The sequence below is a fragment of the Bubalus bubalis genome, chromosome 12, assembly GCF_019923935.1.
Source record: "Bubalus bubalis isolate 160015118507 breed Murrah chromosome 12, NDDB_SH_1, whole genome shotgun sequence".
In the NCBI taxonomy this organism is placed as follows: domain Eukaryota; kingdom Metazoa; phylum Chordata; class Mammalia; order Artiodactyla; family Bovidae; genus Bubalus; species Bubalus bubalis.
In genome coordinates this window covers 48,807,667-48,823,876 of record NC_059168.1, presented here as the reverse complement: position 1 = coordinate 48,823,876, position 16,210 = coordinate 48,807,667, and the positions used below count along the sequence as shown (strand labels likewise).

General features: G+C 52.4%; 1 protein-coding gene across 3 annotated transcripts; it reads right to left on the bottom strand.

The window, feature by feature from the left end:
- Positions 1-4,576: 4,576 nt before the first annotated feature.
- On the bottom strand, positions 4,577-15,025 carry SFTPB (surfactant protein B). 3 transcript variants are annotated; one of them, XM_025261186.2, is made up of 11 exons: positions 14,888-15,025; positions 14,198-14,328; positions 13,698-13,769; positions 13,232-13,357; positions 11,697-11,849; positions 11,396-11,485; positions 8,387-8,570; positions 8,115-8,275; positions 7,219-7,299; positions 6,394-6,478; positions 4,577-6,268 (listed from the first exon to the last, which is right to left on the bottom strand). In XM_025261186.2, exons 1-10 carry the CDS (start codon positions 14,949-14,951, stop codon positions 6,416-6,418), a joined length of 1,125 nt encoding a protein of 374 aa, XP_025116971.1. In that variant the 5' UTR covers positions 14,952-15,025; the 3' UTR covers positions 4,577-6,268; positions 6,394-6,415. The 3 variants fall into 3 exon arrangements, with proteins under 3 accessions (XP_025116971.1, XP_006045925.1, XP_006045924.1); XM_006045863.3 differs by having other exon boundaries at positions 8,387-8,501; XM_006045862.3 differs by having other exon boundaries at positions 14,198-14,325; positions 14,888-15,012.
- Between the last annotated feature and the right edge of the window lie 1,185 nt (positions 15,026-16,210).

The following is a 16,210-nucleotide window of genomic DNA, read 5'->3' as shown; positions in this document are numbered from 1 at the left end:
TTGACAGTAGATGCAGTTGTCTGAAATGCTGAGGACCACTGTTCAGGCTGACTGTCATGTCCTGTGTGCAGTAGCTTGCGGTCCTTTGTGGGGGATATGTGGCTGGCTTCTACCATGACTGTCTGAACAGGGGTCTGGGCTCATGTGTCTTTACAGCTGTGATTTCAACAGATGCTTCTTGTTTGGAGACCTCAAACTCTGGCCAGTTGGAATTGCAGATGGGAAAGAAGTGAAATCCATGCTTTCTTAGCTGGATGTCATAACATGTGGAAAACGCATCCCAAATTTGAAAGATCTATACTAGGGAAAAATTTGCAGTGTATGGGACAGTAAATAAATAAATATACCTGATATATTTTTACTGGCAAGACAATAAAAAGAACATCCCGGTGTAAAATCAGGCAAGGGACTTCCCTGGTGGCACGGTGGATGAGAGTCCACTTGCCATATAGGGGACATGGGTTTGATCCCTGGTCTGGGAAGATCCCACATGTCACGGAGCTACTAAGCCTGTGCACCACAACCACTGAGCCTGCGCTCTAGAGCCCATGAGCCACAACTACTGAAGCCCTGTGCTCTGGAACAAGAGAAGCCACCACAATGAGCAGCCTGTGCACACAACAAAGAGTAGCCCCTGCTCACAGCAACTGGAGAAAGCAAGTGGAATCAACGAAGACCCAGCGCAGCCAAAAATTAATCAATTAATTAAAAAAAAAAGAAAATCAGGCCAAAAACCCAAATAGGCATTTCATGAAAGATGAAATATAAATACCCAAAAAACGTGCTAAAAATAGTTTACTTAGTAACCAAAGAAATGCAAATTAGAATAACTAGAGGTCTTTCAAACTTTAGCAAAGATTTGAAAGATTGCTAATATTCAGGGTTGATGAGAGTGGAAAAAAGCACTCGTTTACTGTTGAGGCAGAAATTGGTGTGGCTGGCACAGAGCCAGACTGATAATACAGACTATATTAGAAGTAAAGATGTACATAGTTTTTGTCCCCAGAATTTCATGTCTTGGCATTGATTCTAAGGAAGTAACTGGACTGGTAAACAAAGATATTACTGCCAGAATTTTTATTCTTCACAACATTGCTGATAATAGTTGTTTTAAAAAACAAGGAGTTTTTGTCAAAAAAAGCATGGAGCAGTGATGATATGTATCTATATTTATTAACATGAAAAGATTTTTTTTTTAATTTAAAAAATTGTTTACTTTCCTTGATTGATGTATGGTTGATTTACAATGTTGTGTTAGTTTCACACACACACACATATATATACTCTTTCATATTTCCATTCTAGGTTATAAGATATTGAATATAGTTCCCTGTACTATATAGTAGGTCTTTGTTGTTAATTTTATAGGAAAGATTATTTTAAATGAACAAAGCAGTTTACAAAACAGTGTGTATAGGGTATTCCCATATTTGTAAATCTGTTATATCTATCTCTGCACGTGTGGAGAAAGGTTTGGAATAATATGTTATAAATGTTACAATGATTGTGTTATAGATTTAAAACTTCAGTTATTAAGCAGGGGGACATAACCATAATTGTCTTTATTTCTCTATAACTGAACTCGTTTTGGCTTGTAAATTCCTCATACTTAATATTTCTATTTGAAAACAACTCAGTCCATTCTTGTTTAAAATGCAGCCAGCTCATCTTGGGTGACTACCCACTGAGCCCTCCTTTTGTTTTCCCCGAGATTGGTTGACAGATTACACTGTCTTGAGGAGAAATGTTGGCAACTGTGCTCTCCTGGGCCCTCCAGGTCCCCTCCCCCAAGTGTCACTCATCTTGCCTATCTTTGGTATCTCGTGTTGGCCACACAAGTATGACTTCTAATCCTCTCCAGGTCCGTGAAACATTCACTGCTTCGTCGCCAACGGTGGGCTCTTGTAAGCCCATCCATCTTGTTAGGAAAAAAGCATAGAGCCCATCCTGATGGCCTCTGGGCTGTGGGGTGTGCTGCTCTTCTGTATCAAGTCAAAGATGATGGCATCTGCCCCATCACTTCATGGCAAATAGGTGGGGAAACAATGGAAACAATGACAGACTTTATTTTCTTGGGCTCCAAAATCACTGCAGATGATGACCGCAGCCATGATATTAAAAGACACTTGCTCCTTGGAAGAAAAGTTATGACCAACCTAGACAGCATATTAAAAAGCAAAGACATTACTTTGCTGATAAAGGACCGTCTAGTCAAAGCTATGGTTTTTCCAGTAATCATGTATGGATGTAAGTGTTGGACCATAAAGAAAACTGAGCACTGAAGAATTAATGCTTTTGAATGGTGGTGTTGGATAAGACTCTTTAGAGTCCCTTGGACTGCAAGGAGATCAAGCCAGTCCATCCTTAAGGAAATCAGTCCTGAATATTCATTGGAAGGACTGATGCTGAAGCTGAAACTCCAATACTCTGGCCACCTGATGTGAAGAGCCAATTCGTTGGAAAAGACCCTGATCCTGGGAAAGACTGAAGGCAGGAGGAGAATGGGGCAACAGAGGATGAGATGGTTGGATGGCATCACCTCATAAATTTGAGCAGGCTCCTGGAGTTGGAATTGATTCTAAGGAAATAATTGGACTGGTAAACAAAGATGTTACTGCCAGGATTTTTATTCTTCACAACATTGTTGGTAATAGTTGCTTTAAAAAACAAAAAGGTTTTATAAAAAAAAAAGGCATGGAGCAATTAGCAGCAATGTGTTGGAGTTGGTGATGGACAGGGAAGCCTGGCATGCTACAGTTCATGTGGTTGCAAAGAGTCAGACATGACTGAGCGACTAAACTGAACTGACTGACTGAGGGGCTCCCTCTGAGGCGGCCCCCAAGCCCTCCTACCTAGGTCCCTCCTAGAGTCCACTCTGCTGTGTCCTCCTCAGGCCATACCCTGGCAACTGAAGAACAAGCCCCCCATGCACTGGGCCCCTATCCCCTCCTGGGGCTTCTCCTTCCCACCTTCTTTTGGGTGTGCAGGGTGCTGAACACATCTCAGGGACTCCTGCATCTCAGATATAGCCTCTTCCTGCCAATTCTGTCCTCCAAGAGCTGATCAGCTCCTGATCTTTTTTTTTTTTTTTTTTAACATTTATTTATTTGGCTGCATTGGGTCTTAGTTGTGGCACGTGGGATTTTCATTGCATCATGTGGGATCTTTCGTCGTGGCACATGGGCTCCAGAGTGTGTGGGCTCAGTAGCTGCAGTGTACAGGCTTAGTTGCTCCATGGCATGTGGGATCTTAGTTCCCTGACCAGGGATTGAACCTGCATCCCCTGAATTGCAAGGCAGATTATTAACCACTGGGCCACCAGGGAAGTCCCAGTTCCTGACCTTTTGAATGAAACCTCCTTCGGCTATCAGGAGCTCACTCTTATGCTTGCTTTCAGGGTTAACAGTTAATGCCTCCTCTCCTCCAGGCTGTAGATCTTCATCTTCCCAACCAAGCTTTTTTCAAAATGTAGAACGCTCTTTGTCTCAGAGAGCTTGAGCTTGTAATTGAAGTGATGGCATTCAAGACAAAAGTCTGCTATAGATTTACAAAAAAACTTCTTTAAAACTTCAAATTCTGAGGCCAAGGGTTTGTGTCTATCATCCCTGCCCCAACACCAGGTTGTATAATAAGCTTTCCCTGCTTGAACAGTGAAGCCATTCAGGGTAGAGCCAAAGTGTAGCCAGATGGACTGAAAAAGTCTGTAGTTCAGGGGCAAAGTCTCCATCTGCTATAGCTGTCTCCTGGGACTGGTAGGATTGTGGGTGATTTCTACTCTTTTTTCATCTGCAGTTTCTGAATTTTCTACAATCAACTTGTGGTTATTGTTGTTCAGTCGCTAAGTCGTGTCCGACTCTTTGTGTCCCCATGAACTGCAGCACACCAGGCTTCCCTGTCCTTCACTATATCCCTGAGTTTGCTCAGACTCATGTCTGTTGAATCAGTGATGCCATCCAACCTTCTCATTCTCTGTTGTCCCCTTCTGTCCTCTTGCCCTTTCCCAGCATCAGGATCCTTTCCAAACATGTGTAGTTCTTTTATGATAGGAAATATAATGACAAAAGTTCTTTTATAAGTGAAGGGACACTTTCAGGCATTTAGGTTTGTGATGCTGAAGATTAATTTTGCAGAGTATATTTTGAGTTTGGGGCACCCTAACTCATCTCAATGAATGACTCTTTGGTGGGGGCAGGGTCACAGGTAGGGATCAGGCTGGAAGCAGTGACAGGAGGAAGAGGCGACATGGGCATCTCTTTCACCAACACAGAGCAGAGTGAGGCAGCCCCCAGACTGGCTTACCTTCAGGGAGGGCCTGCGGCTTCCGCAGCATCTTAAAGGGCAGTGTGTTTCCTTTCAGGACAAGGAGATGGCACTTTGTTGGCATCGTTACAGGCGCTGTATTACCTGGGAACCAATCCTCAGTGTGCCCAGCCCCAAGCGGGCTTTGAGGAGATAAATCACAGCAGGAAATCAAGCCACCCTCACATTTTCTAACAGAAGTTGGAAGTTCAACAGTGCTGCAGTCTATGGGGTTGCAAAGAGTCACACACGACTGAACAACAACTGTACAAAAAGATAAAATAAAACCCCCTTTTATGTCTTAACAAAAAGCAACAGGAAAACATTCACATACAAACGTGCTCAATCACCTTCCACCAGGATTGAGCCCCGCTGTGCCCACTTTCGACCACACCAGGGATTTCCTGATGTTTGAAAAAAGTTTAAGGATTTCACGTGTCTGTCTTTTCTGGGACTTTCTGTTCCCACTTTTATTCTTCTGAATTCTTAATTTTGTGAAAGCGTTAGCAGAGTGATTGTAAAAGTTAGCATCTCATGCACATGGAGATGGGAGTGATGCCAGCACAGGATTCTCCCTCTTGATGCCAGGACTTGGAGAAGGACTGGGAGCCCATGACAAGGTCCCCTCAGCCCAGTGCTGGGGGTGGTGAGAGTTGGGCTGGCTCTGGTGGGATGTGCAGGTGGCCCTGGGCCGGAAGCCCCGTCTGCCTTCCTTGTCCAGAAGACGAGGCCTTGGCCACCCCTCACCCCCAAAGTGGACGGAAGTGCCTCTGGTTCCAGGCTGTGGTTAGAGATAAGACATACCAGGCTGACCCAGGACCGAAGGCACAATCTGCAGGCCTGTGGCCCACCAGCCTCAGAGCCTTTGGAGAAAGGAGATGGGGAAGGGGGGCATGGGAATGAAGCCCATGCTTCTTCTCAGTGTGGGCAGGGCAGGGAGCCAGAGGTGGGGTCTTGTCATATGGAGAGTCCTGAAGACCACCTCTCCCAGCTCCGCCTTTGTCGTTGAGAAGAGTGAGGGCCAGAGAGAGGTGGTGTGTCTTGGCTGGGGACCCACGGCCAGGGGATGGCAGAGTTCAGACCAGAGCCCAGGCCTTCTGTGCCAACCACTCCTCTTCCTGTTTCAGTAGGGCCGGAAGGCACAGCTCTTTCTGGCAGCTCCCTGACCCCCGTCCCCACCCCCTGGCCCCCGCAGCTGCCATCAACGGGGAGGGATGACACTAAACGTGTCCCTGCAGGGAGGGTCTGAATTTGTCACAGACACTTCCTCCCCACTACCTCCCCCAGGGGCTCGTGATTCTCAAGGGTCTCTGGAGCAGGCTGGACCCCTCTCCACCCACAGATGGGCCCCGGGGCGTGAGCTCCAGGAGGGTGGGGGGTGGGGCTCACTGTTTTATTCACACCTCTAGCCCTTGCTCTGAGAATGTGGCCTGGTCACAGGTACTCATTGCATTGTAAAAAAATGAGTGAAAAGAGATGAATACATGACCTTCATGTTGGGGGTCTTGCTCTGGACAGAACTGTGAAGTTGCTGGGTCTGTTCTCAGGGGCACTTCCCTTTCCGGAGGCACCTGGCATGGAGGCTGCCTCTGACCCGCCCCTCTGTCCTAAGGGGTCACCTCTGACCCAGTGGCATTGAGGGAGAGAGGGAGGAGTCTCAGGTAGGAGGAGTCAGGCGATGGAGGAGTTCCTGGCGTCTTTGGGGAACAATGTCTGGTGTCCCCTGAGTTTCAGGAAAGGCAGGGCTTGGTGCAAGCACATTTTGTACTGAGGATCAGTGAGTGCAGAGGGTGGTCTGTGAGGGGAAAGCCATGGTCGGGCGCGGAAGCTCCCCTCTGGGCTGGGGGAGGGCCAGCAAGCCGGTAGCTGGGTCTGGCACTGAAGGCCATTCTGGGCAGCGGGGTGAGTGGGTTTGAGAGAGGACAGTCGAGATGGCGCTGCCGGTGCCTTCAGGAGCCTTGAGTTCAGCCTGTGAGGAGGAGGAGGAGGATGGAAGATCGGAGGCTGCCTCTTCCTGCTTGGGGACAGAAGAGGCCCGCCTCCCAATGGGGGCAGGGCCGTCCCCCCCTTCCGTCAATGGGAGTCTGGACTCACCTGCCATGGCCGTGCGTTCTCATCAGAAGTGGGGGCTGTGGACACACTGGAGAGGACTGAACGGAGCCGCACATGTCCCTAGGGCCTGCCATGGGACACTATTAGGGCTCTGAGGCCTTGCACCCCTGATTCCCAGCTCTAAGAGGTTGGGGAGGCTCCCCCACCCCAGGGGCAGCTCTCACTTCACCTGCCACCTGGCAAGCTCTTGGTGTGACCTCTGGATCCCTCAGGCCACACCCTCCAGGCCGCAGGACTTCAGGGTGTGGAGCCAGAGGAGGACACACAATATGTACCCGCCCCCACCCCCATTAAGCACACACTGCTCAGTGAACAACCCCCATCCCCAAAAACACATCAAACCACACTCGTTAAAGCTGTCCCCGCTTCCCATACACTCAGTCCCTTCAGTCCTGTTTGACTCTTTGCAACCCTCTGGACTGGAGCCCGCCAAACTCCTCTGTCCATGGGATTCTTCAGGCAAGAATACTGGAGTGGGTTGCCATTCCCTTCTCCAGGGCATCTTCCCAATCCAGGGATTGAACCCAGATCTCCTGCATTGGCAGGCAGGTTCTTTACCAGTAGCACCATCTGGGAAGCCCCTTCCTTCCCATACTCCTCCCTTCTGTGGCTTTTTCTTGACTTCTCTGAGACTGCCTTGTCTTTATAGGAGGACACCTCCCAAGGTGGAGGGTTGGGTCCAGGCAGCATGTGGGCCGGCACTCCGGGGGCTGCCCTGCATTGAGAACTATGGACTGGGGCGGGGGTGGGGGAGGACCCTGGGGACTGAAACCAAGTCCTGGAACCAGCTGGCAGGGGTGAGCATACCTGGCAGGCCATGTGGGCATCCCAGCCACTGGACACCAGAGTCTGCAGCCGGGGCGCGTGCTCTTCCACAAACCGCTCACACTGAGGGAGGAGACAGACACAGGGCTGGGTGGACCCAGGCCCGGGGCAGGGCCCTCCTGCCTTAACATCTGGCTTCCCCACTTATGTGGATCCTCTCAGAGCTCCCTGGGCCTGGTGTAGGTCCAGCCCTCAGCCCCCAGTGAGCAGCTCTGGCTGTAAGACTGAACAAGCCGCTGGGTGGAAATGGCGGTTTCCTTCAGGAAAACCAGGGACCTCAGAGATGGAGACTGAGGGGCAAAATCTTGGCCCCATCCTTCCCTCCCCACTCCATTTCAGCTCTGGAAGCCACCCTGAAGTTCATCTGATCCTAGAGATCTGATGAGGGGAGCCCTGTGCTGAAAGCGGCCTTCTCCAAGAGTTAGCAGGCGTGTCACCCACTCTCAGAGAACACCAGGGCTCTGGGACCCCAGGCCCAGGCCTCTCCTGCCGGTGGCTTGGTCCCCACTGAGTCACACTGGGAGGAGCCCCGGGGCAGGGACAGGACTGGGACCTGGAGAGGAGGCCAGGCCTTCTCTTGCTCAGCTGGCCCGGCATTACTCATCTCCTGGCAGATGACCGGGCCTCTCTCCAGGTCCATGATGGAGGCCTGCTCGTCCTCCTGAGCCCATGCCCCTGGGCCAGAGACGTCTCCTGACCTTTTGCCCTAAGTTACAACGAAGTCATTGTTTGTCCTGCGTCCTGTCTGCGTCTGAGCACCTTAAGGGCAGAGGTCCAGCCCACTCTGTGTGTCTCTGTCTGGGAAACCTGTCTTGGACCCAACCCTCCACCTCAGGCAGCCCCTGGGTCCCAAGCCCCACTGCACGCCTGCCCCTCACCTTTTGCCTGTCCAGCCAGGTACCCAGGCAGGCCTGGCGCATTGCCTGTGGCATGGCCTGCTCACTACTGTTCCCTGCCTGGGTGGTCACAAACATGCAGAGCTGGCAGTCAGAGTCTTGTGGCAGCCATTCTCCAGGCAGGGACCCCAGGGCAGGGAGGGCTAGAGAGAAAAACAGCCGCATTCCTGTTCTCACTGGGGCAGTGCAGATGGACCTGAGAAGGGGAGGGGATGGGAGCGGGTGATGGGCAGGGGCTGGGGCGGCAGGCTCACCTGGGCCAGCGCTGTCCTCACTGGAGCACCGGAGGACGAGGCCGCAGACCAGCTGGGGCAGCATGTGGCCTAGCAGCGTGTCCAGGAGGATGACAGAGTAGCGCTCAACCAGGCACTGGCAGATGCCGCCCACCAGCAGGGGGACCACGTGGCACACCTGGGCCACAGTCATGGCCAGAACACCCTGGGGTGGGGGCCGAGAAAGGACACGGTGGGACCTTCCCCGAAAGACCTGCTCAGGGTGTTTTGCAGACCTTCCCTGGAGGCCTTGGAGAATTACTACGCTGCTTGCAGGTAGACGTTGAACATCAGGGAGTCCAGGGGACTTGTCCAGAGTCACTGCGCTGGTGCGAGAACCAGACCACAGACCCCCATTCTGACTTCAAAGACTCTGGAATTGTTGAAATTCCAAAGTTTTCCAGAGAGGTGGACATTGCTCAGGCCACATGACAGCCTGGGGCAGAGGCAGAACCAACCCGAGTCTTCTCTCTCCTGACCTGGCGGTGCCATGCTTCCCCCACAGGTGGACAAGCTCCTGTCTGTGGCTCCCAGAGTCAAGAAGTCCCTGGTTTCAGGAGGCCCATGGGGAAGTAAGGAGTTCCCCCACCCCACCCCACCCCACCCTTGATTCCAAACACAACCTCCCTGCTGAAGAGCAAGGAGACAGAATGCAGGCACCCTTATTCCTCCACTCCTTTATTCATTCAGCCAATTCATGTAAATAATTGGTTTTTCACTTTCATGCATTGGAGAAGGCAATGGCAACCCACTCCAGTGTTCTTGCCTGGAGAATCCCAGGGACGGGGGAGCCTGGTGGGCTGCCGTCTATGGGGTCACAGAGTCGGACATGACTGACGCGACTTAGCAGCAGCAGCATACCTCAATTTTAAAGGAAGGGCCGGTATGTGGCAGGCTGGCCTGGGCCCTGTTTCTGCCTGAAGGCCCTGCTGCCCCTCAGCATCAGGACAGTCAAGGACACCTCCCTGCCTGTCCCTCCTCAGGCTCTTTTGCTGGGTTTTTCCTCTTCCTCCACCTGGTCCACCCCACATCCCTGGATTTAAATCTTGAATTTAAATCTTGTCTGTAGCCACGACTCTCAGACTGACATCTCTGGACCTGGCCAGTGATCAGGCAGGCTGCCTGCTTGTCGCCTCCTCCTGTATGTTATACAGGCAACTTGAACTTATCACGGCCAGGAGAGAAGTCCTAATTTTTCTGCCCAGACATGTTTCTTCTCAAATCCACCCATCTCAGTGGGGGGTGGGGGGCATTCCAAACAGCCTGTCGCTCAAGCCAAAGTCCATAGAATCATGGCTGACTCCCCACTTGTCTTCACGCCCCTGGTCCCCTCCATCACCAAGTCCTGCAGAGCCCACCTCCCAGACAGACCCCAGTCCCCCTGCTAGTTCCAGGCCTACCGAGCTCCCTGCCATGGTCTCCTAAGGACTCGCCTTGCTCTCATTCTTCTCTTCCTTCTGCCTGATACTATCTTCAAACACCAGGAGAGAGATCTTGCTAAAGTGTAAATCCAGTCATGGCTCCTCCTGCCTGAAACCCTTCCACAGCTGTGTACTGCCTTCAGAAGAAAGCCCAGGGCTTTCCTGGTGGCTGAGTGGTAAAGAATCCAGGAGCCACGGGTTTGCTCCCTTCCCCAAGAAGATCCCACATGCAACTAAGCCCATGCACCACAACTATTGCAAAAATTGTGCTCCGCAAGCCACCAAAATGAGAAGCCTGAGCCCTGCAGCTAGAGAAAAGCCTGTGCAGCAACAAAGACCCAGTGTAGCCAAAAATAAATAAATAAATAAAATTGTAAAAAAAGAAGAAGCGGAGCAAAGCCCGGTGTCCCTTCACTTGGCCTACCCTCTGCTCCCTTCTCAATCTCTCCCCGCAGGCTGCGCGCTGCAGCCCAAGCTCATTCTGCTTAAGACCCTTTGCCCATTGGTCCTAGTTGTTCCCCAGGTCTCAACTTAACCTCAGGGACGCTTCCTGACCAAGCATCCCACCCCCATTCTCCTGTCACTGTTCCTTCCATCTGTCTTAATTCTCTGCTCTGAACTCATCACTACCTGAAAAAATCTCTCCCCCCGCAATGCAGACTCAGGAGGGTGGATACGCCCTCAGTGAGCAGGCAGCCATACTGGCCCCATCTGGAAGGGCCAACAGGGCAGGTCTCTCCTCACTTGGGCCCCATTTCAAGGCAGGGCCGTCGGGTGATGGTCACTACAAAGTTTGGAGGACTCCATGTTCAGGGTGGGCAGGGATGGGGTGTCCATCTAATTTTTCTTTTGTAAAATGAAAGCACCTTTTCTTGCCCTCTTCCTTCCCCCCTTTTCCTCTCTCTTCCTTTCTTCCTTTCTCTTTCTCTCCCTTTCTTTCTCTGTCTCTTTTCCCTTCCTTCCTTTCTCTCTCCCTCTTTATTTCTCTCTCTATTTTTCTTTCTTTCCCAGCAATTTGGTATAGATTTTACTGGAACAATGTTTCACTTTGTTTCTGCTACATAAGTATTCCAACCCTCAGGCTGAATAGAAAACTTGAAAGCACCATTTCCACAAAGACAACTGAGATTCTTTTCTGTATTTTGACACCCGGCATAGTGCCTGGAGGGCTTCCCTGGTGGCACAGAGGTAAAGAATCTGCCTGTCAATGCAGGAGACCTAAGAGATGCAGATTCAATCCCTAGGTCAGGAAGATCCCCTGGAGAAGGGAATGGCAACCCACTCCAGTATTCTTGTCCAGAGAATTCCATAGACAGAAGAGCCTGGTGGGCTACAGTCCATGGAGTCGCAAAGAGGCGGACACGACTGAGTGACTGAGAACACACGCATAGTGCCTGGCACACAGTGAGGGCGTCACAATTGTTGAAGAAGCTCTAGTCCTGGCACTTAGAGGCCCAGCCCGAGGGCAGGGTGCCTCGGGTAGGAACAATGCACAAATGGCCCCCTCCTAACCTCTGAGGATGGATGGGGGGGTGGAGCAGTGGGGAGCCCTGTGGCCTGGACGACTCACCTTGGGAATCACAGCCTGGATCCGTTTGATCAGAGTCCGGCAGAGCCAGCAGTAGGGGATGGGAATGGGGAACCGCTGCTCAGAGAGGTCCTGGTGGGAGAATCACGCTGGAGGCAGGCTGGACAGCAGGCTGGCCCGGACTCTGCTCACCAGCCTCGCCTCCTTCTCCTCTCCTCCTGCTCACGCCTTAGGCCCTGTCTGTATTTGCTGGTGCCCTTCCCGGCTCTGCCCCTCCCAGGTCAAGTGCTCCCGGCCTCCAGAGCCTTGGCTCTGGCCCTGGGGCTCTGGATCCCCACCTCACCTGTGTCTGAGGCCCAGGCTTGGCCTGGGGGACCCCTGGCAGCAGGGGGAGGGCCAGCTTGTCCAGCAGAGGGTCCCATGGCTCTGGCCCCTTCCCTGGCTCTGGGTGCCTGGGCTTGCATAGACCCACGTACTGACAGATGAACTTCGGGTTCTAGGGCACAACACAGGGTGAGGGGGTGGTTAGGGTGGGGGAGGGAGCCCCACTCCTGCTCAGTCTGGCTCAAGGATTCAGAGACCAGGCCACTGTCTTTGGCCTGAAATGAGGGGAGCAGGCTGGTTTGGGGTTGTGGTTTAAGATTCTGTGGAGGGGATGGGGGAGACCAAAGGCAGAGAGGGAGGTCATGTGGGGGCTTTGGGGCACTTGTCTGTGGGTGTGTGTGAATGAGTGTGAGTATGGATGTTTGTGAGAATGAATGAGTTTAAGTACATGAGACTGTGTCTTTTGCGTGAGTGTGCAGATGATGTGGGTTTTTGTTATTTTTTTCTGGAGGAGAAACTCAAATTTTATTAGGCAAATTGTTATTCCTTTTGCATTTTCTGTAATAAGCCTTTAGACCCACATATTAAACCACATGGGCGCTGCCTTTCCTTAATCAAGAATGTGAATTGTGGATTCAAAGGACAGAGGTCAAAATCAAAGCTTGACCAATTATTATCTGTGTATTTTTGGGTATTTATGTGTTCAGTCATATCCATGGGACTGACTGTACCCCTCCAGGCTCCTCTGTCCATGGAATTTTCCAGGCAAGAATACTGGAGTTTGTTGCCATTAACTACTCCAGGGGATCTTCCTGACCCAGGGATCGAACCTGTGTCTCTTGCATCTCCCACATTGGCAGGAAGATTCTTTACCACTGGAGCCACCAAGGCTTCCCTGGTGGCTCAGTGGTAAAGAATTCACCTGCAATGCATGAGACTGGGATTTGATACCCGGGTCAAGAAGTTCCCCTGGAGAAGGGAATGGCAACTCACTCTAGTATTCTTGCCTAGGAAATTCCGTGGACAGAGGAGCCTGGTGAGCTACAGCCCACAGGGTCGCAAAGAGTCGGACACAGCTGGGTGACTAAGGACACACATTCTTGGGTGTTAACTTCTCTGAAGCAGTTGTTGGAAGGTTCCTTTAATTACAGTATTTTAAGGACTTAAAGCTTGGAGCCTACTCAGAGTTAGCACAAAGTAGAATTTGTTATTCTTGTGGGATGCTGTGAGTTTTACCTGAGACTGTGTGTCTGTAGTATGGATTTGTGACCCAGTGTATGTTTGTATGAAGAGCGTGAGGGTGTGTGTAGGTGTTTGCAAGTGTGCAGACCCACTGTGTACAGCTTAGTGGGTGGGGCTGTGATCTGGGCACCAGCTGAGGGGCACTGAGTTTCCTGGACTGGGTGTGGGTAGGATGCGCGCGCGCGCGCGCATGTGTGTGTGTGTGTGTGTGTGTGTGTGTGCTGGGGTAACATATGTGGGGGTAACTCTGAGAAAGGGCAGGCATGGAAGCTGTGAGGGAGGCAGCCTGGAGGCTAGGAGGGCAGGCCTCACCATCTGGCTCTGGAAGTGGTCAATGATCAGAGGGAAGTAGGTGTCCAGCAGGTGGCGACACAGGGGCACCAAGAGTTTCAGCGGAAGGACATCGCACTCCTGCTCCAGAAATTTGCGCACTGTGTCCTGGGAGGCAGGCCAGAGAGAAGACTGTTAGCCTGGCCTCTCTGAGGTCTGCCCCAAGTGAGCCCCTGGACATGGGGCCACTGCCCAGCTGACTGGTCGCTTTTGCCCAGGGCCCTGGAGTTGGGAGGGTGCTAAAGGAGCTGTGTGGTTGGGCACAGGAAGGGTAGCTCCCCTTGGGAAAGACTGTGATGCTGAGATCACTCCCAGAGCCCTCTCTCGACCAGGAGACCCCTGGTAAACCCAGGCATCACCCCCAGCCTTGAGATGCTCCTTTAAAAGGTTCACCTCTTCTTCCATCTCTTAACCTCCAAGCTTCAATTCAGGGTATGGGCCTCATTACCTGGAAAATAGCCTCCTTGGCCATCTTGGTGAGGATGCGGGAGATGTTCTCACATTCCTGGCACAGGTCATCCTGAGGAGAGGGCCCCAGGGTGGAGCACGTGATGGGGGGCATGCTCCCAGCTCAGGTGGCTAAGGCTGACAGGGCACTCCAAGACACAGGCAAGTGTCCATGATCCCACCCCATCCCATTCATCCCATCCCATCCCACCCTGTCCATCCCATTCATTCCATCCCACTCATCCTACCCCATCCATCCCATATCACCCCATCCCATCCAATCTCATTTATCCCATCCATCTCATCCCATCCCATCCCATCTCACCCCATCCATCCCATCCCATTCATCCCCCCCCCCCCCATCCATCATATTCTATCCCATTCCACTCCATCCCATCCTATCCCCTACAGGGGCTCCAATCCATCAGGCACATCCAGAGTCTACCCAGGACCCTTTACCCTGAGCCCTTTTGTCTCCCTACATCCTTGGGTGGTACTCACGGCTTCCACATGTCCCCAGACTTCCTGCAGGCAGTGCCCTAGGGCTCTGCACTGCAATGCTTGCTCCAGACTTTGACACCAGAACTCGGGGCCCTGGGCACAGGCCAGGGAGTAGGTGGTCGCAGCAGCTGCTGTTTGAAGCCAGAGCAAGCTTGGGATCCATGCCACACCTGGTGCACTGGCCTCCCCCAAACTCCACACCTAATTTTACTGGGATGCATGGCTCTTAAACCTGCTAGAGTCAGACAGCTCTGGCTTCTGCTCTGTGTGTGTATGCTAAGTTGCTTCAGTCGTGTCCAACTCTTTGAGACACTTTGAACTGTAACCCCCCAGGCTTCTCTGTCCCTGGGGTGCTGGAGTGGGTTGCCATGCCCTTCCTCAGGAGATCTTCCTGACCCAGAGATCGAACCCATGTCTCTTGCATCTCCTACACTGGCAGGCGGGTTCTTTACTATAACATCGCCTAGGAAGCTCTCTACCTGCTCTAGTGCCCACCAGCTGTGTGACCTTGGACAAGCCCTAGAGTCTCTGAGTCAAGGCTCCCTCTTCTTTAAAATGAGGATAATGTCTAGACTAAGGATAATGCTTGGGACAGAACCAGGGCTCAGCGAATGGTGGAGCAGTTTGCAATGCCCCCTCCACACCTAGGCCTGGAGGGTGGGGAAGCAAGGGGAGGCTGGGGGGACTCACCAGTGCCCGGACCACAGAGTATGGGCAGGAGCAGCAGCCATGGCAGCAGGTGTGACTTGGCCATGGCACCTCCACAGCCTGGACACCCTGCTTGGGGCGGGGGCCCTTATAGCTGGGGGCTGGGGTTGTGGGGGCAGGACTCTGTGGGAGCAGCAATGACCTCAGTGTTTGTCTTTGCCCTAGAGAGCCCTCCAGATGCTTTGATCCCCACCTCTTCCCAGCAGTGACACTCCTGCCTGCCCCCCTGGCCACCCCCACCCTGCCATATCCTGCCCAATGACCTTCCCTGCTCCCTTTGCCGCCCTCCCACCCCCAAACACACATTCTTCCTCTCAGGGGCCTGGACTCCCTCCAACCTGGGGGCTCTTGATCCTTCACATCCAATCCCATCTCCCTGGGTTACGGAAGGGGAACTGAGACAGGACCAGAGTAGCAGGGGTGACTCCCCTCCCTTCTCTCCCCGGGGCCTCTCTGGCCTCCTCTACTCTTGAGCAATGACTCTTAAGAGCTTCCTGCCTGGCTCTTGACCAGGGGCAAGCCCTGGAGGGGCGAGCCTGGAGATGACCACCTACCACGACCCTCTCCTTATTCTTTCCTCCAGAAAACTCCTCTGCTTCTCTGAGAACATGGCTGGCATCGCTCAGAAGAGCGTTTACATGAAGCAAAGAGAAAAAAAAAAAAAAACCCAAGTGTCCCAAGTATCTGAGACAAGGGGCACAGCTTGGCAGCTCAGGGGGAAGAAACTGTCCTTTGCAGTTGCCTGGTCAGGCCCCCCTGGGCAGCGCACATACAAGAATAAGCTGACCACCCAGGAGGGGCAGACACAAAGGGTGAGAGCAGGGAGTCAGGTGCTGGCTCGTGGCCACCACTGTGGCCACCAATGTGGCTGAGTCCTGGGGTGCCCTCTCCAGCAGAGGATCACGGGTGCTACTTCTGGCTCGGGAGGTGGGAATCAGTACCACTGGACTCAGGATAGCCGAACATCTCTCAAGGTCACACAGGGGTTCAGGCAGTTTCTGTTGGCCTCAAGCCCTCATCAGTATGACAAATGGTTGCTATCATGGGAGTCAACCAAGAGTGTGTGCAAACATGTGACAAAGATGGGTCCTTGCGATTTGCATTCCTCCCAAGAAGGTGGGACTGGTGAGTGTTTAACAGAGGAGCTGCCCTGGGCACACTCAGGACTGCCCTAGCCGCAGAGGGTGGGGGCTGCTTCCGGGGTGTTGGTCAGGGTGTCTAATTGCCTTCTTGCTCACAGCACACTGCAGGGCAGGCTGGTTCAGCGGGGAGGCTCAGGTTCATGCAGTCACTCTGGGACCCAGG